The sequence below is a fragment of the Babylonia areolata genome, chromosome 28, assembly GCF_041734735.1.
Source record: "Babylonia areolata isolate BAREFJ2019XMU chromosome 28, ASM4173473v1, whole genome shotgun sequence".
NCBI lineage: Eukaryota > Metazoa > Mollusca > Gastropoda > Neogastropoda > Buccinidae > Babylonia > Babylonia areolata.
In genome coordinates this window covers 5866443-5886442 of record NC_134903.1, presented here as the reverse complement: position 1 = coordinate 5886442, position 20000 = coordinate 5866443, and the positions used below count along the sequence as shown (strand labels likewise).

The 20000-nt window shown below is 44.7% G+C and overlaps 2 protein-coding genes across 8 annotated transcripts in view; both read right to left on the bottom strand.

The window, feature by feature from the left end:
* The window catches only part of LOC143301971 (uncharacterized), a 53768-nt gene extending 48011 nt beyond the window's left edge, over positions 1 to 5757 (bottom strand). For 2 of the 4 annotated variants that reach the window (XM_076616450.1, XM_076616449.1), the window contains exons 1-3: positions 5616 to 5757; positions 5209 to 5486; positions 814 to 1036 (exon numbers count right to left, since the gene is read on the bottom strand). In XM_076616450.1, the coding sequence (XP_076472565.1) occupies positions 814 to 1036; positions 5209 to 5255 (270 nt within the window). In that variant the 5' untranslated portion in view covers positions 5256 to 5486; positions 5616 to 5757. The remainder of the gene's footprint in view (positions 1 to 813; positions 1037 to 5208; positions 5487 to 5615) is intronic. The other 2 variants (XM_076616453.1, XM_076616452.1) reach the window with 2 other exon arrangements.
* Positions 5758 to 11276: 5519 nt separating this feature from the next.
* The window catches only part of LOC143301898 (uncharacterized), a 143273-nt gene continuing 134549 nt past the window's right edge, over positions 11277 to 20000 (bottom strand). For 2 of the 4 annotated variants that reach the window (XM_076616330.1, XM_076616329.1), the window contains exons 72-77: positions 19557 to 19667; positions 17738 to 17848; positions 17521 to 17601; positions 14634 to 14714; positions 14004 to 14114; positions 11277 to 11745 (exon numbers count right to left, since the gene is read on the bottom strand). In XM_076616330.1, coding sequence (XP_076472445.1) covers positions 11629 to 11745; positions 14004 to 14114; positions 14634 to 14714; positions 17521 to 17601; positions 17738 to 17848; positions 19557 to 19667 — 612 coding nt within the window. In that variant the 3' untranslated portion in view covers positions 11277 to 11628. The remainder of the gene's footprint in view (positions 11746 to 14003; positions 14115 to 14633; positions 14715 to 17520; positions 17602 to 17737; positions 17849 to 19556; positions 19668 to 20000) is intronic. The other 2 variants (XM_076616332.1, XM_076616331.1) reach the window with 2 other exon arrangements.

Genomic DNA, 20000 nt, shown 5'->3' with positions numbered 1-20000 from the left:
CAGGGGACAATTTTGGACACTGATGTACCCGCAGGGGACGATTTTGGACATGAATGCATCAGAGAACCTACAAAAACAGGAGGGTTGGACTATTAGGGACGTTACACTGGACTGGACCTCTGTGATGGGCTCGGAATATGCGGAATTGGAGAAATGCCACTGAGACGATGCAGATGAAGGATTTAAAAAAAAAATCACGATTTGATAGACTAGAAAGACACAAATACTGGTCATGACGTCAATTTCCGGTAACATCGCTGTAGCACCAAGTACCTGTACAGTGGTGAAATGGTCAGAGAGCTGGATGACTGAGTTGGATCCACTCAACGTCGCGGTGGACATTTTTCCAATCTCCCAGGTCAATATATTTGTAGACCTGCTTTTACCTGAACCCCCTTCATGTGTGTACTTACAAAGAACATCAAATGCGCATGTTAAAGATCCTGTACTCCATGTCTGATGTTCCGTGGGTTATGGAAATAAGAACACACTAAGTATGTACATTCCTAAAACGAAGTATGGCTGCCTTCATGGTGGAATGAATAAACGAAACTCTCACACAAGTAAAGATTATATGTCTGTGTGAGTGTATGTGACTGAATCCTGATTGAATGACACAGGAAATGAATGATGAACGCCCCATGGCAGCTTTTAGTCAGCGCTACCAAGGTAGGTAGCGTGTTGATTAAATGACTGTGTAAAGCGCTCAGAGCTTGGTTTGTGACCGATGATAGGCGCTCTATTAGTATTCATAGCATCGTTATCATAATCAAAATTGCCTTTAAATTGGTCCGAGCGTTTAGGATTCCTTACCTCAAAGATCTTCTTGGCGGCCAGCCTGACTTTCCACGTGGGCTCAAGGTGACCGACACGATACCTCATGATCAAGGATTCCTCCTGAACTGGCCAATCCCCGTCCGGGAATTTCCCCAGCCAGTCGCGGAACTCCTTCACGCGTGCGTCACATTCGCGTGACGTCAAGATGTCGGGAATGACGCAATAGCCTTGATCCTCCAGTTCTTGCATAATTTTCTCTCTGGCAAAGAGATCATATGACTGTTAATCAGCGTGGAGAATATGGCTGATCGTTTGTAGGAAAGCAAACTGAACGGCATACTTTGTGTTCTCCATGTGACTATTCATATTTCAGTCAGCATTATCATCTTATTTTTTGCATTTTCTTTCCTAATGTAAATCATTATATGCTGTCGCATGTTGCTACGTAGGCTACTATTACAAGGCAATGTCTATTGTTACATGAGGACACTCAGATTACATTCACAGCCAGTTTCTGCCAACAGCTGACAGCAGCTGACTGATAATTGTGCACACGTCAATTTGCGAATTCCGACCATGTATGCCAGTGGTAAGTGTTCACACTGGCCACCAGTCATCTCCAGCCGTCTCCCGGCAGCTGTTTGATTTGTAGCGTGCACACAAAATAATTAAACTGATGGCTGGTCCAAGGGACGGAACTTTTCAATTTAATAACACCAGCAGCGTGAATCCCAGTAATATTCGTTTCTTCCGTCCGGACAGCGCCAAAACTGACATCAACTGGCTGTGTGTGACTGAAGTGTGTTGCTGTATCAGGCTGACGGCAACTGGCTGTGTGTGACTGAAGTGTGTTGCTGTGTCAGGCTGACGGCAACTGGCTGTGTCTAACAAAGGTGTGTTGCTGTATCAGGCTGACGGCAACTGGCTGTGTGTGACAGAGGTGTGTTGCTGTGTCAGGCTGACGGCAACTGGCTGTGTCTAACAAAGGTGTGTTGCTGAAGTGTGTTGCTGTATCAGGCTGACGGCAACTGGCTGTGTCTGACTGAAGTGTGTTGCTGTGTCAGGCTGACGACAACTGGCTGTGACTGAAGTGTGTTGCTGTGTCAGGCTGACGGCAACTGGCTGTGTCTGACTGAAGTGTGTTGGTGTGTCAGGCTGGCGGCAACTGGCTGTGTGTGACTGAAGTATGTTGCTGTGTCAGGCTGACGGCAACTGGCTGTGTGTGACAGAGGTGTGTTGCTGTGTCAGGCTGACGGCAACTGGCTGTGTCTGATTGAAGTGTGTTGCTGTGTCAGGCTGACGGCAACTGGCTGTGTCTGACTGAAGTGTGTTGCTGTGTCAGGCTGACGGCAACTGGCTGTGTATGATTGAAATGTGTAGCTGTGTCAGGCTGACGGCAACTGGCTGTCAGCAACAAGCTGGTCTATGTGTTAACGTTGCCTTAGAGCCCACAAAGCTATAAGAGTATTTTGTGCCATTTCAGTTACTATACCTAGTACATTAGGATTGATAGAAGTCATAGTTGTAATGACAGTAGCATTAGCAGTGATCGTTCCTCGTCATACTTACTGGTCATTTAATTGAGCGATCATTTTGATTGATAGGTTGATTGGTTGGTTGTTTGGTTGTGCTTGTACCCACACGACCACGCGCGCGAATCTCACGTTCACACGGTAGTGTTTTGAGTTCGTCTGTCTGTGTCTGTCTGTTTGCCTCTAGTCTGTTTATAGCTTTACTTCTCTCTCTGTTTATCTCGGACCAGGCTTGCTTTCTTGCTTGTTTGTAGCCAAACTTGTCTGTCTGTCTGTAACCAAACGTGTCTGTGTATCTTGTCTCTTTGTCTCTAATCAAAGCTGTCTGTTTGTAACCAAACTTCGTCTGTCTGTTTATCTCAAATCAGACCTGATTGCTTGCTTGCTAGTAACCAAACTTCGTCTGTCTGTCTGAAACCTAAGCTGATTTTATAAACTAAACTTCTCAGTCTGTTTATCTCAAACTAGACCTGTTTGCTTGTTTCTTTGTGACCAAACTTGTCTGTCTGTCTCAAAGCAAAACTGTGTCTTAACATAAACTGTTCGTCCACATAACTAAACTTCTCCTTTAAAGTGTAAGGAGTTAAGGGCCAAAACACTTGACTGAGGGGGACTTCTTCTCTGAAGACCTTGCGCTGTCCAGCTCTCCCTAGTGTTTCTTAGCACTAAACCTGTAACAAAGAATAGTTCAGAATGCAAAATGTTAATTTTCGGGACAAGTACAGTTGTTATTGATTTTATTTTTTGTTGTTGTTGTTGTTCCTTTTGGCAGTTTTCTCAAGCCAACAAACAAATATTACACGAGGACCAATTATAACATTGAGGTCATAATGAACGGGTAGCGCCGTGTTAGAATCGATTAAAGCGTTGGACGTCTGATCCACTGTTCACAAATGGTCAGGGTTCGGGTCCTTCGGTATTGTGTTCTGCCCTGAAGAAAGGCACTTTACTCCAAAACAGAAATAGAGGTGGGTGGCCCCAGCTCCCCTTGTCCAGTCCCCTTAGTTAGGCACTCGCTACCCAAAGAAACCCCACAACACAACAGCAAACCGGAACCCTTGTAAAATGCCAGAACCTTCAACTTGATGAAGGCGGGCAGATACGAATGAAGAAGAAGCCTCACTCCTCTCACGTGTCAAGGTGTAAATAGGAAATTTTCTTCCTAAAATTACGTTTAAGTAATATACATACCGTGACCCACTAGTGCAGACTCCAACAGGGGTCTGATTCCTGTCCTGTGCAAACTACAACCCGCCAATGCAGAGAAAACGAAAGTAGCTACGGCCGATAACCTCCCGAAGTAGGTTACCTCTCCTGTGCATCCCTGACTAGCGCCCTCTTTTTCCGGCAGCCATCTTGACTCCTGATCCTGTGCTCTTCATACGCCTAAGTTTTTTTCGTATTTCGGTTTGTCTGTCGATTCTTTGACACTCGTGTTTTGTATCTGACGAAGACTTGTATCAGGTCACAAACTTACTGTAAATCTTCGATTTAATGACTCACTCTGGACGAATAGTTTTATCCCTTGCTTTCCCCTGCAGACGACCCATTTGTTAGGGTAAGGAAAACAATCACAAACATTACAAAACACAAAGTGACTGAAGGAAACTCCCTGTACTTGACCCACTGACCTCTCTTCTAACGTCGTGTGTACGCCCGCCCCCCTCCCTTCCCTCTCTTCACAGCCCTCGGAAGCTGTCACGGTAAGTACCTTTTTTGCTGGTAGTTTTCTTGACTGCAAATACTTTATTCAACGTCTTCACCATCCTCGTCGATTTGAGAAACCTTCATTTTGAAGCGTTTCAGTCACTTCAGCAGCAGTAAAAAGCCACTGTCGTGATCTAGTTTGCTCCAAAAAATTTTGCTCCAAATTTCTATCGCCTGCGACGCCATTTTCGATACGCATGCAGATTGGCTTGTCATGTGGGGTACCAAGGTCAACGGCTGGCTAGTGAGTGTATAGTCATGGAAACGTCACGAAGAAACTTTCCATTCAACCCTTGACACGTTCGCAATGCCCGGTGTAGCTGCAATATTTATGCTACCCCATGAGGAAAATTTTTATATGTCGAAACCGCTATTGCGTTCCATCGTCCCGATTGAGTTTTAAGACGGTTACATCGGCAGGAGAGGACTAGGTCCCGTCTTCATGTGACGAGCACTACACAGTGGAAACGAACCCACCGGGCGTGACAAGGCTATGGGGACCTTAAGGCATCACTTTCTTTTTTTTTCTTTTTTCTTTTTTTTTTTTCAAACAAAACTTTTTGTCTTCTATAACTTTTTTTCAACCGGTCACCTAGTCAAAAGTAGACGTGTCAGTTCCGGCGTAACTGTTGAAAGCGCGTTGGGTTACGCTGCTAGTCAGGCATCTGCTTGGCAGATATGGTGTAGCATATATGGATTTGATCGAACGCAGTGACGTCTCCTTGAGCTACTGATACTGTTGAAATCAGTCATGTCAATAATTCAGTTTTGTTGATTTCACGTATCGGCCAACTTTGAAGTGCTGTGATACTTTTGACTGGGACATTTTCGATAGTTTGATGAAAAGTGTTACAGAATCGTTTTAAAAACAAAATCACAAAGACACTGGCCTGCGCATTAACTTTCAAGCAAACGCTCAGCCATATGACACACAATGCATCACAGCACGACACCAAAACACACGCACACTACACATACACACACGCACACACACACACACACACACACACACACACACACACACACACACACATATACACACGAATACACATCCACGCGTACGTAGCGAAAATACATTCAGCAAAATAACTTACGAACGAACACATACTCACAGAACGCGCGCGCGCGCACACACACACACACACACACACACACACACACACACACACACACACACACACACACACACTACCTGTCATATTTGAGTCCAAACACTTCTGGATCATCTCCCGTCGCCATGGGAGGAATTAATAAGACGCTGTGTTTCACAGTGTTGGAAGCAGTACACACGAGTAAGTACGTATGCTGACGTGAAGTTGCACGAAAGACAGACTGACCAACAACCGCGATAGCACTTCTATTCAACCAATGCCGTGGCGATTGTGCTGCAATAGAAGGTCAGATATCAGTCAACACGGGTGCGGTGTCTCTGGCCTGAGTTACTTGAGTTCGATCCTCGGTTCAGCACACCTGATGGATGAAGGGTGGATATATATATATATATATATATATATATATATATATATATATATATATATATATATATATTTTTTTTTTTTTTTTTTTTTTTTTTTTTTTTTACGATCTAGATCAACATACGTTCAGATGTGCACACGCATGGAAGGGGTCAAACACGCACGTTAAAAAAAGATCCTGTGATCCGCGTCAGTGTTCGGTTGGGTTATGGAGACACGGTAAAAATTAAACACCCAGCCAGCACACATTACCCACGACAGAGTCCTTGGCAAGGCGATGTTGCTCGTGTAAACGGAAAGGAGAAAGAGATAACACACATTATCATCAATCACACACTTCAGCCGTGCACTTGTCTCACTTGTCATGCTAATCTAACAAGGTCAGATTCAGTTATCGTCAGCATAAGGAACGTGTTCACGCATCGAGCTAGCTGTGATTGTTTTTAAAATGACATTTTGTCATTATTACTATCATTAAAAATAAAATAGCAGTCATTGTAGAAGTAGTAGAGTGGTATCAGCATTATTATTATTATTATTATTATTATTATTATTATTATTATTATTATTATTAATATCATTATTATCATTATCATTTCTATTATATGAAACGTCGAATCAGCCTGTGTAATGTGGTGTAGTCGTAGCAGTAGTATCATAATCATTATCATTTCTATTATATGAAACGTGGAATCAGCCTGTGTAATGTGGTGTAGCAGTAGTATTATCATCATCATCATCATCATCATCATCATCATTATCATTTCTATCATATGAAACGTCGAATCAGGCTGTGTAATGTGGTGTAGCAGTAGTATCATCATCATTATCATTTCTATTATATGAAACGTCGAATCAGGCTGTGTAATGTGGTGTAGTCGTAGCAGTATCATCATCATCATCATCATCATCATCATCATTATTGTTTCTATTATATGAAACGTCGAATCAGCCTGTGTAATGTGGTGTAGTAGTAGCAGTATCATCATCATCATCATCATCATTATCATTATTGTTTCTATTATATGAAATGTCGAATCAGCCTGTGGAATGGGTTGTGCTGGTTCGTGATGTTCCATGCTGTCGCTTTTTGTCATTTCGTCGTTAGGGTTTCAGGGCTTATGTTCTGATCACAGCTCATGATGGTACAATTCCTTTTTGGTTGCACCTGTTTGGGCGCCTGCTTGGCTCAGTGGGTTGACTGCCGAGCTCGCAAGCACATGGTTGCGAGTTCGAGTCTCTGGACGCCCCAAGATGTGAAGGAACTAAAAATATGAAGTGTGATGTCAAGCAAAATGTCTGGAATTATGTAAAAAGAAACAAAATGAACGAAAAAAGAAATGTGAAGAAAACTGAGTGAGTTGTGTTTTTTTTTTGTTTGTTTGTTTGTTTTTCGGTTGGTTTTTTTGTTTGTTTGTTTGTTTGTTTTTTTAAGGTCAGGAGTAATGTACGATGTCCAGGCAAAACTGTTCGCACTCAAGAAACATGTGTGCCACTTGATTTCAGAAAAAAAAAGATTATTTCGTCATATATTCCCAGCTTGACTTTGTATTCAGTTGCTGTGTGTGTGCGCGTGTGTGTGTGAAAGGAAAAACAAAAACAAAACAAAAACCAAAAAAAATGAGAGAGAGAGAGGGGGGGGCAGAGAGAGAGGGGGGGGGGGGAGAGGGGAGAGAGAGAGCGGGGGAGAGAGAGAGGGAGTGGAGAGACAGAGAGAGGGGGAAAGAGAGAGGGGGGAGAGGGGAGAGAGAGAGAGAGAGAGAGAGAGAGAGCATAATTATGTATGTGTATGTATATGTGCATTATTATCATTATCATCATCATTACTATCATCAAACCCATGAACCAAACCACAGCACAATTAAACTGTCTCAGCACCCACGTTCGTCACAACACACACACACATTACACATCTGCAAAAGATAAAGTTTAATCGCCATCCTAAAAGAAGCAGGGAGACGGGGGGGGGGGGGGGGGGGACACAGAAAGAGAACATACATACAAAACAGCAAACACAAGACGTTATGAACAATTCCCGTTTTAACTAAAGGACTCTTGTTGCTCGCGTAAACTCTGCCAATATAAGTTACCTGTTCACGCTTAATTTGAAAAAAAAAAAAAAATTGATTCTTGATCGTCGTCGTCGTCGTTGTCGTTTCTCTCTCTCTCTCTCTCCACTTTTGTTATGATTCAGTATTTGCTTTCACCATTTTATTCGTCTGTCATAATGGTTTGTTTTATCTGTATATTTAATAAAGAAAATTTTTAATATCATCAATACAAATTTAGTGGATTTTTTTTTTCAATTCCCAATGGTGACAAATTCTTTTATTATTAATATTAGTATTTGTTTATTTATTTATTTATTTATTTATTTATTTATTGTGTGTGTGTGTGTGTTTGTGTGTGTGTGTCCGCAATTCTGAGGCAAAATGTCGCTTCTAAACTGTTTCCCAGCATGCGTTATTACGTTGATAATTATGTCCACTGTAATGTGATCAGACTGTTTTGTATTGATCAGTATCCCTGTTTTTTCTCATCATCCAACCCGCCCTTGTGTTTTGTTTGTCTTTTCTTTTCTTTTTCCTTCTTTCTTTCCTTCACTACTTTCAATTTCTGTTCCTTGTCATTTCCGTCTGAATGATTTTTAAGGGCTTGGCATATTTTGAAAAAAAAAAAAAATCATCGTCAAAAATATGTCTATGATTGCTAAGAAAGTCCCAGTCCCCACTCTCTTTTCATATCTTTTTTTTTTTTTTTTTTTAAATTTCTGCTGCTTGTCGCTTCTGTTAAAATGAAATTGAAGAAAAAGCGCATATTAATCTTATAAACAGAGTGCTAATTACCTTGATACTATTTGTTTTATAGCCACCCCTACTATTTTCTGTTCCTTTTCCACTTTTTTTTCCTTGTCATTTCTGTTGAATTGAAATCAAAAAGAAAAACGCACATTAATCACATAAACATCTTTTTTTTTTTTTTTTTTTTCTGAAGTCACCATTATGTGATGATTACTATGATACTATTTGGGTTTTTTTTTTTTATACCCATCCCTACTATTTTCGTTACTTTTTTTTCCACTTTTCCCCCTTTTCATTTCTGTTGAAAGCAAGAAGAAAAACGCACATTCATCTCATTTTTTAAAGTCACCATTATGTGTTAATTACTATGATACTATTTGTTTTATAGCCATCCCTACTATTTTCGTTTCCTTTTCCACTTTTTTTTCCCCCTTGTCATTTCTGTTGAAACGAAATCAAAGAAAAACGGATATTAATCTTATAAACAGTTTAAAGTTAAAGGGCGTCATACCTTTATGTGTTAATAAACTATTATACTGTTTGTTTTATAGCCATCCCTACTATTTTCTGTTCCTTTTCCACTTTTTATCCTTGTCATTTCTGTTGAAATGAAATTAAAGAAAAACGGATATTAATCTTATAAACAGTTTAAAGTTAAAGGGCGTCATACCTTTATGTGTTAATAAACTATTATACTGTTTGTTTTATAGCCATCCCTACTATTTTCTGTTCCTTTTCCACTTTTTATCCTTGTCATTTCTGTTGAAATGAAAAGAAAAACGCATATTAATCTTATAAACAGATTAAAGTTAAAGGGCGTTACTTTTTTGTGTTGATTACTATGCTATATGTTATACCCATTCCGATTTTTTGTTTTTTCTTTTGTTTGTCCATGTCGGTTCTTTGTCATCTCCACTGAAACGGGAAAAAAAAACACGATCAAAAAACCTCTTTAAAACCATACCCAGTAAGGATTCGCCACCTATTTTCTCTCGTTTGCTTTTCCCACGTTTGCTGTTAAATAGAAAGAAGATATAATACTATATATATATATATATATATATATATATATATATATATATATATATATATATATATATATATATATTAAAAAAAAACCAACAAAACCGACCTTGGTATACACCCATTGCGCCGAACAGGCCTTTGAGAGCCGACATAATCTAGAGCTTCACTGAGCTTAGCCACACGCAATTCAAACTCTGTATAAACCGAGCAGCATCTACCAATACCTGTCCCACATGCAGCAGACATTCACACTCCAGCATCGGTCTACACAGCCAGAGCAGGAAATGCAATGCCCGGCAGAGACTATACATTTCTGGTGCAGCCATCGTCTCTCGAGACGGAAGGAGGCCGACGATGACTGAGCTTACACCTACCTGTTCATGGCACTTACACAACTAAGCAGTTGCTGAGGAACTAAATGAATCCCTCGAAAAGAGAAGAAATAGAATGGGAAAAAAGAAGGAGAAGAAGAAGAAACAAAGGCAGAACAGGAGAAGACAAATGTGGTGGAACTGGAGGGGGAGAGAAGAAGGAAGAGGAGGATGAGAAGAAGAAGAAGAAGAAGAAGAAGAAGAAGGAGGAGGAGAAGATGAAGAAAATAAAGAAGAGGAAGAAGATGAAGAAAGAGATGAAGAAGAAGAAGAAGAAGAAGAAGGAGGAGGAGAAGAAGAAGAAGAAGAAGAAGGAGAAGAAGGAGGAGAAGATGAAGAAAATAAAGAAGAGGAAGAAGATGAAGAAAGAGATGAAGAAGAAGAAGAAGAAGAAGAAGAAGAAGAAGAAGAAGAAGAAGAAAAGAAAGAAGAAGAGAAAGAAGAAGAAGAAGAAGGAGGAGGAGAAGAAGAAGAAGAAGAAGAAGGAGGAGGAGAAGAAGGAGGAGAAGATGAAGAAAATAAAGAAGAGGAAGAAGATGAAGAAAGAGATGAAGAAGAAGAAGAAGAAGAAGAAGAAGAAGAAGAAGAAGAAGAAGAAGAAGAAAAGAAAGAAGAAGAGAAAGAAGAAAAAAAGAAAAGAAGACCGAGACAAAAAAGAAGACAGACAATGACAAGAAGAAAAGACATGTGTGACACATACACGACCAAAAAATGTTCGCCCTTTCCCAAAAATTCTATTGACCGAACTGCGCAGGAGGCCAACACTGCTTATTTGATTATTCATTCACTTATCTATGTTAATTCCGTGATCCCCTTTCATTTATTATTCTCTGTATTAAGAGGTTTTTGTTTTAATTATCAATTTCGTACCAAAAACTCGAAATCACAAAATGCGTTAAAAAATCAACAACAAACAAACAAACAAAAAAAGAAAAGAAAAAAAAACCCATCAAAGTTCATCATCAAACAACCCCAAACGTGGACAATGTAAACTGTTCCATTCGGACCAGAAAAGCCTTGCAGTAAAACAGGAAACAATGCACAGACAAATGACAGGGGGCGGGGTGCTGGGGAGGGGGGGTGTGGGGGGTGGGGGGTGGGGGCGGCCTAGGGTAATGCAATCAGATATATATATATATATATATATTAAAGCGTTATAATAAAAACACGGAAGCAAACAAAAGACTTTATTAAGAACAAGGAGTAACGGTTAACAGGCAACTAATGAAGCAGAAACACAGGCCTGACATCAGAGTCGACTTTTTTTTTGGAGGGGGAAAGCCACATGATAAAACCAAAAGACAAATAAAAGTATTTTATATCAAAGTTTGCAGATTTATTTGACAACGCTAAGATGTTCCGTTTCCAAAGTATAATCTCAAAAAGATGTGTTTTAAATAAACAACGGTGTACTTATGAGGAAACTAGAAAAAGATTCAGCGTAAGAATAATGTGATTCATGAATAAGATGAGGAAAAACAAAAGTTTTCGCTAGCTTTCTTGAACGTTACTTTTGAGTGGTTGTGAGATAGGAAGTCTGTGTGTCTGGTGATACTGATACTTCAAATCCAGTTCATGTGTGTATTTTTCCCCCATTTTGATTAGTATGTATCTATTGATAATGACAGTCTTTTTGTTTTTGTTGCTTTGCTATATATGCTTACCTTTTTCTCTTTACAGAACTCTGGTGAAACTTGAGTATTGTTTTCAATATTCAACATATATACTCACATCACACATCAGAAATGATACAAATCATTATCATTATTACTTCTTCTTTTTTTTAAAGTCGACTCATTTGTCAGGCTTATCAAATTCAACTGGATCTTGAAAACAAAAACTGGGTCGAAGCGTCGTCCAATCACCATTCTCTTCCTCTCCTCCATGGAGGTGATTGGTCTCGGGGGGCGGAGTCAAGCGTCAAAAAAGCGTCGTCCAATCACCACTTATCCACGGGCGTGATTGACCGCTGGTCAGAAATGGTGGAGCCAATGCTGTGGGTAGCGGAGACCGGGCGGTCAGATGAAGGTTTCCATTTCTTGCCGTGCATCATCACCTGTTGGGGGAAAGAAACATGACGTGCAGCAGATGAATTAAAAAAAAACCCAAAAAAAACCCAAAAAACCTGATCGACAGGAAGGTGGCACAGTTTTCGGTGTGAAAAACACACTCCAGAGCCAAATATTTTTTTTAGAAACGATGCTCTAAGTCACAAGCTTCGGTTCATGTCAAAAACAACACAATGGACCTCTTTTTTTTGAAGGTACAACGATGGTGACAACATCAACAACAACAACAACAACAACAACAACAATAAAGGCACAACAATGACAACATCAACAACACCAAAGGTACAACGATGACAACATCAACAACAACAAAGGCACAACAATGACAACATCAACAACACCAAAGGTACAACGATGGTGACAACATCAACAACAACAAAGGTACAACAATGACAACATCAACAACACCAAAGGTACAACGATGGTGACAACATCAACAACAACAACAATAAAGGCACAACAATGACAACATCAACAACACCAAAGGTACAACGATGATGACAACATCAACAACAACAACAATAAAGGCACAACAATGACAACATCAACAACACCAAAGGTACAACGATGGTGACAACATCAACAACAACAGAGGCACAACAATGACAACATCAACAACACCAAAGGTACAACGATGATGACAACATCAACAACAATAAAGGCACAACAATGACAACATCAACAACACCAAAGGTACAACGATGGTGACAACATCAACAACAACAACAATAAAGGCACAACAATGACAATATCAACAACACCAAAGGTACAACGATGGTGACAACATCAACAACAACAACAATAAAGGCACAACAATGACAACATCAACAACACCAAAGGTACAACGATGGTGACAACATCAACAACAACAACAACATCAAAGGTACAACGATGACAACATCAACAACAACAAAGGCACAACAATGACAACATCAACAACACCAAAGGTACAACGATGGTGACAACATCAACAACAACAACAATAAAGGCACAACAATGACAATATCAACAACACCAAAGGTACAACGATGGTGACAACATCAACAACAACAACAACAACAACAAAGGTACAACAATGACAGCATCAACAACATCGAAGGTACAACGATGACAACATCAACAACAACAAAGGCACAACAATGACAACATCAACAACATCAAAGGTACAACGATGACAACATCAACAACATCAAAGGTACAACGATGACAACAACAACAACAACAACAACAACAACAAAGGCATAACAGTGACAACATCAACAACACCAAAGGTACAACGATGGTGACAACAACAACAACAACAATAAAGGCACAACAATGACAACATCAACAACACCAAAGGTACCACGATGACATCAACAACACCAACAAAGGCATAACAGTGACAACATCAACAACCACAACATCGAAGGTACAACAATGGTCATGCTTTGATGTGAACCGAGCATTGTAATACCACACAGATACAATGTGTGAAGGAAAGCCCATTCACCTGCCCATATTACTTTGATGTAAACTGGGCACAGCAATGCAAGTGGTGGAATCACTCTGTGAACGGATACTTCAGATTCTGTCAGTACTTCAACTTCAATATCACACAGATCAATGTGTGAATGAGTATTTGCTGTTCAGCCGATGTGATGCTCAATGTGGAATGGTTGATGTTCGGAACAATATATTGCTGTACCTTCCTAATGAAGAATATTGTACTTTCTGACCTTATCAGTGTTTACACTCCCACAAGAAATCTCCGCTCTTCCTCTGACTGTTACCTTCTGAAACTTCCTCGTGTCAATACAAGAACCTATGGTGAACGTTCTTTCTTCTTTGCTGCTCCTCACATCTGGAACAACCTTCCTCATCATATCCGTGTATCTTATTCTATTTCTTTTCGCTCATCACTAAAACCTCATCTTTTTAAAACCTATCTATAAGTACTCTCAGCTTCCTTGTTCTCCAACATCACCCATGTCAGCTCACTTTGGAGTTAGAAAGGGAGAGTGTGAATGGGGGGGAGGGTTTTTTTGAGAAAGAGTGGTCATGAATGTTTTATGTTACTTGTAATATTTTTCTTTCATGTAAAGCGCACTGAGCTCTTAGTGAGAAAGGGCGCTATATAAATGTACTTTTTTTTATCTTTTTTTTTTATGTCAACCTTTGAATAAAATGTTTGGAGGGAAACAATATTACAACGATGGCGACGACAACAACGACAGCACAAAGACATCAGAGTCAGAGGACTGACCGTGACTTCCGAAGTACGTCCGTCATCCTCGGGAACGGGTGGCAGCTCCGAAGTATCGAACTTCCGGGGCTTGACGGTCAGTCCCAACGTCTGCGGGTACTGCTGCTGGTCCTGCATGGCACACACACACACACGCGCGCGCACACACACACACACACACACACACACACACACACACACACAAGCTGAGAGTTAGCAGAAAGCTGTTGGTATGAATACCAAACATGGACTAGGGTTTTATTGTTTTACTCTTCATCAAAAATAAGTAAATCCACCACCACAAAGACAACAATGACAGCAGGAAAAAAACAAACACAAAAAAAATAATAATAAAGAAATGATAGAAGAAAAAGACGGAAGAAAGGAGAGAGAGAGAGAGAGAGAGAGAGAGAGAGAGAGAGACAGACAGACAGACAGACAGACAGACAGACACAGACAGATCGATCAGACGGACAGACAAGGAACTGAGACTGACGGCAACACACACGACAGGAACACCCCCACCCCCACAACTCCTCCCCGCCCCCCACCAACCCCTCCCCGCCCTCCGCCCCAAAACCCCCACCCCGTCCCTCACCACACTCCACCCCACGTTATCCAACTTTGCCAGGCATCGCCACTGGAACATACCTGTTCAGGTGAGAACTCCAAGATGTCCAACAGGTGAGGGTCAGGACGCACTGCACTCGACGGCACCTCCCTCTCTTCCTCCTGCAAGTTCACACTGTCACCGTCATCACGTGTGCTGCACCGTACACACACACAACTCCTTCCTGCCCCCCACCAACCTCTCCCCGCCCCCACAACCTCTCCCCACCCCACCCCTACAACATCTCCCTGCCCCCCACCAACCCCTTCCTACCCCTACAACATCTCCCTGCCCCCCACCAACCCCTTCCCACCCCTACAACCCCTCCCTGCCCCCCACCAACCCCTTCCCACCCCTACAACATCTCAGTGCCCCCCACCAACCCCTTCCTACCCCTACAACATCTCCCTGCCCCCCACCAACCCCTTCCTTCCCACCCCTACAACATCACCCTGCCCCCCACCAACCCCTTCCCACCCCTACAACACCTCCCTGCCCCCCACCAACCCCTTCCTACCCCTACAACATCTCCCTCCCCCCACCAACCCCTTCCTCCCCACCCCTACAACATCTCCCTGCCCCCCACCAACCCCTTCCCACCCCTACAACCCTTCCCTGCCCCCCACCAACCCCTCCCTGCCCCCCACCAACCCCTTCCCACCCCTACAACATCTCCCTGCCCCCCACCAACCCCTTCCCACCCCTACAACCCCTCCCTGCCCCCCACCAACCCCTTCCCACCCCTACAACCCCTCCCTGCCCCCCACCAACCCCTTCCCACCCCTACAACCCCTCCCTGCCCCCCACCAACCCCTTCCCACCCCTACAACCCCTCCCTGCCCCCCACCAACCCCTTCCCACCCCTACAACATCTCCCTGCCCCCCACCAACCCCTTCCTACCCCTACAACATCTCCCTGCCCCCCACCAACCCCTTCCTTCCCACCCCTACAACATCACCCTGCCCCCCACCAACCCCTTCCCACCCCTACAACACCTCCCTGCCCCCCACCAACCCCTTCCTACCCCTACAACATCTCCCTGCCCCCCACCAACCCCTTCCTTCCCACCCCTACAACATCTCCCTGCCCCCCACCAACCCATTCCCACCCCTACAACATCTCCCTGCCCCCCACCAACCCCTTCCTTCCCACCCCTACAACCCCTCCCTTCCCCCCACCAACCCCTTCCCACCCCTACAACATCTCCCTGCCCCCCACCAACCCCTTCCTTCCCACCCCTACAACATCTCCCTGCCCCCCACCAACCCCTTCCCACCCCTACAACATCTCCCTGCCCCCCACCAACCCCTTCCCACCCCTACAACATCTCCCTGCCCCCCACCAACCCCTCCCTGCCCCCCACCAACCCCTTCCCACCCCTACAACATCTCCCTGCCCCCCACCAACCCCTTCCTACCCCTACAACATCTCCCTGCCCCCCACCAACCCCTTCCTACCCCTACAACATCTCCCTGCCCCCCACCAACCCCTTCCTACCCCTACAACATCTCCCTGCCCCCCACCAACCCCTTCCTACCCCTACAACATCTCCCTGCCCCCCACCAACCCATTCCCACCCCTACAACATCTCCCTGCCCCCCACCAACCCCTTCCCACCCCTACAACATCTCCCTGCCCCCCACTAACCCATTCCCACCCCTACAACATCTCCCTGCCCCCCACCAACCCCTTCCTACCCCTACAACATCTCCCTGCCCCCCACCAACCCCTTCCTTCCCACCCCTACAACATCTCCCTGCCCCCCACCAACCCCTTCCCACCCCTACAACACCTCCCTGCCCCCCACCAACCCCTTCCTACCCCTACAACATCTCCCTGCCCCCCACCAACCCCTAACTTCCCACCCCTACAACATCTCCCTGCCCCCCACCAACCCCTTCCCACCCCTACAACATCTCCCTGCCCCCCACCAACCCCTTCCTACCCCTACAACATCTCCCTGCCCCCCACCAACCCCTCCCTGCCCCCCACCAACCCCTTCCCACCCCTACAACATCTCCCTGCCCCCCACCAACCCCTTCCTTCCCACCCCTACAACATCTCCCTGCCCCCCACCAACCCCTTCCTTCCCACCCCTACAACATCTCCCTGCCCCCCACCAACCCCTTCCTTCCCACCCCTACAACATCTCCCTGCCCCCCACCAACCCCTCCCTGCCCCCCACCAACCCCTTCCCACCCCTACAACATCTCCCTGCCCCCCACCAACCCCTTCCCACCCCTACAACCCCTCCCTGCCCCCCACCAACCCCTTCCCACCCCTACAACCCCTCCCTGCCCCCCACCAACCCCTTCCTACCCCTACAACATCTCCCTGCCCCCCACCAACCCCTTCCCACCCCTACAACCCCTCCCTGCCCCCCACCAACCCCTTCCCACCCCTACAACCCCTCCCTTCCCCCCACAGCCCCTTCCTTCCCACCCCTACAACCCCTCCCTTCCCCCCACCAACCCCTTCCTTCCCACCCCTACAACCCCTCCCTTCCCCCCACAACCCCTTCCTCCCCACCCCTACAGCCCCTCCCTGCCCCCCACCAACCCCTTCCCACCCCTACAACATCTCCCTGCCCCCCACCAACCCCTTCCCACCCCTACAGCCCCTCCCTGCCCCCCACCAACCCCTTCCTCCCCACCCCTACAGCCCCTCCCTGCCCCCCACCAACCCCTTCCTCCCCACCCCTACAGCCCCTCCCTGCCCCCCACCAACCCCTTCCCACCCCTACAACCCCTCCCTGCCCCTCACCAACTCCTCCCCGCCTCCCACCACTCCTCCCCGCCCTCCACAACCCCTCCCCCCCTCCCCGCCCCCCCACCAACCCCTCCCCGCCCCCCAACCCCCTACCCCGTCCCTCACCACACTCCACCCCATGTCATCCAACTTTGCCAGGCATCGCCACTGGAACATACCTGTTCAGGTGAGAACTCCAAGAGGTCCAACAGGTGAGGGTCAGGGCGCACTGCACTCGACGGCACCTCCCTCTCTTCCTCCTGCAAGTTCACACTGTCACCGTCATCACGTGTGCTGCACCGTACACACACACACACACACACACACACACACACACACACACACACACACAAACAAACCAAAAAAAAACCCAAAAAAAAAAAAAACAACACCCACCGGAACATCCTGTACTGAGGTCTCCTGACCCATGGAGGCCCCCTGGGGAGCAACACCTGGCACCACCATCCGGGGATGACTGAGTCTGGTGAACAGTCCTGTAGACTCTTCCTGCAACCAGACACTTGGCTGACATTACGGCAAGCAAGCACTAACTGTGGCAAGCTGTTAGATGTACTGGTTACTTCCCTTTTTTAATTATTATTTATTTACTTATTTATGTACGCTTATAGTTGACTTCATCAAGTTTTTGCGCCTTATACATATTATTATTAGTAATAGTAGTTCTTTTTTTATGTATTTATATATTATTTATTCACCCTTTTTTTTTCTCAAGGCCTGACTAAACGCGTTGGGTTACGCTGCTGGTCAGGCATCTGCTAAGCAGATGTGGTGTAGCGTATATGGATTTGTCCGAACGCAGTGACGCCTCCTTGAGCTACTGAAACTGAAACTGAAACCCTTCTTCGTTCGTGGGCTGCAACTCCCACGTTCACTACGTGTGAACACGAGTGGGATTTTACGTGTATGACCGTTTTTAACCCGCCATGTTGGCAGCCATACTCCGTTTTGGGGTGTGTGCATGCTGGGTATGTTCTTGTTTCCATAACCTATCGAACACTGACATGGATTACAGGATCTTTAACGTGCCTATTTGGCCTTCTGCTTGCGTGCACACGCGAAGGGGGTTCAGGCACAAACAGGTCTGCCCATATGTTGACCTGGGAGATCGGAAAATTCTCCACCCTTTACCGACCAGGCGCCGTTACCGAGATTCGAACCCGGGACCTTCAGATTGAAAGTCCAACGCTTTAAAACCACTCGGGTGTTGCGCCCGTCGTAGTGGTTATAAAACACGAGGTAAAAGGTCCAGTAAAAGATTCTTGATGAAAGTCGACTTACATGGGATAAATGAGGCCACGTCAAACGTCATTATTCAGATTTACCCTTGTAATGTCAAACACGAATCAATATCTGACTAAAAGACTAGCAATATTTGTGTATAAAGCACTAGACGTGCGACAAAGCTATACTGACAACGTGAAGCGAACATGATAGTATATGTCATTTTGTGCATTTTCTCACCAGAGGCCTCTACAGTTAAACTATTCTGAGTTCTCTCTCTCTCTCTCTCTCTCTCTCTCTCTCTCTCTCTCTCTCTCTGTGTGTGTGTGTGTGTGTGTGTGTGTGTGTGTGTGTGTGTGTGTGTGTGTTTTCTTCTTCAGTTTTCTTCAGTTTAACGTCTATTCACTGTAAGTGTTTTTAGACGGAAAGGAGTAGTGTATAAAGGAAAGGGAATGCATGTGAATATTAGTGTAAAAAAAAAAAAAAGAAGTTCATGTTATGTATCAGAGGAAAAGTATATTATAAGAAAAAGTCTAAAGAGGTTGTGGTGTGTATTGAATGAGTTGTCATGGGAAGGAGAATATGTGTATGCATATCAACAAGTATTAACCTACAACAATGTGTGTGTGTGTGTGTGTGTGTGTGTGTGTGTGTGTGTGTGTGTGTGTGTGTGTGTGTGTGTGTGTGTGTGTGTGCGCGCGCGTGTGGTTGTACGCTTTCGGCTTAGACTTTGTTTGTAGGCGTTTGTTTGGGTCTGAATGTTGCACACTCACAGCGCAAGCTCCACACACACACACACACACACACACACACACACACACACACACACACACACACACACACACACACACACACACACGTCAGTGCAGTCAGAACGTTGAGACACCATAATAAAAAAAAAGTGCTGAAAAACAACATCATCAACGTCAAAACACACACACACACACACACACACACAGCCAAACACACCCACCGGAACATCCTGTCCTGAGGTCTTCTGACCCATGGAGGTCCCCTGGGGAGCAACACCTGGCACCACCATCAGGGGGGGACTGAATACGGTGAACAGTCCTTTAGACTCTTCCTGCAACCAGACACGAGGCTGACACTACGGCAAGCAAGCACTAACTGTGGCAAGCAGTTGCATACAAATACCTATCTATCTATCTATCTATCTATCTATCGAACAGTCCTTTAGACTTTTCCTGCAACCAGACACTTGGCTGACACAACGGCAAGCAAGCACTAACTGTGGCAAGCAGTTGCATACAAATACCTATCTATCTATCTATCTATCTATCTATCTATCTATCTATCTATCTATCTATCTATCTATCGAACAGTCCTTTAGACTTTTCCTGCAACCAGACACTTGGCTGACACAACGGCAAGCAAGCACTAACTGTGGCAAGCAGTT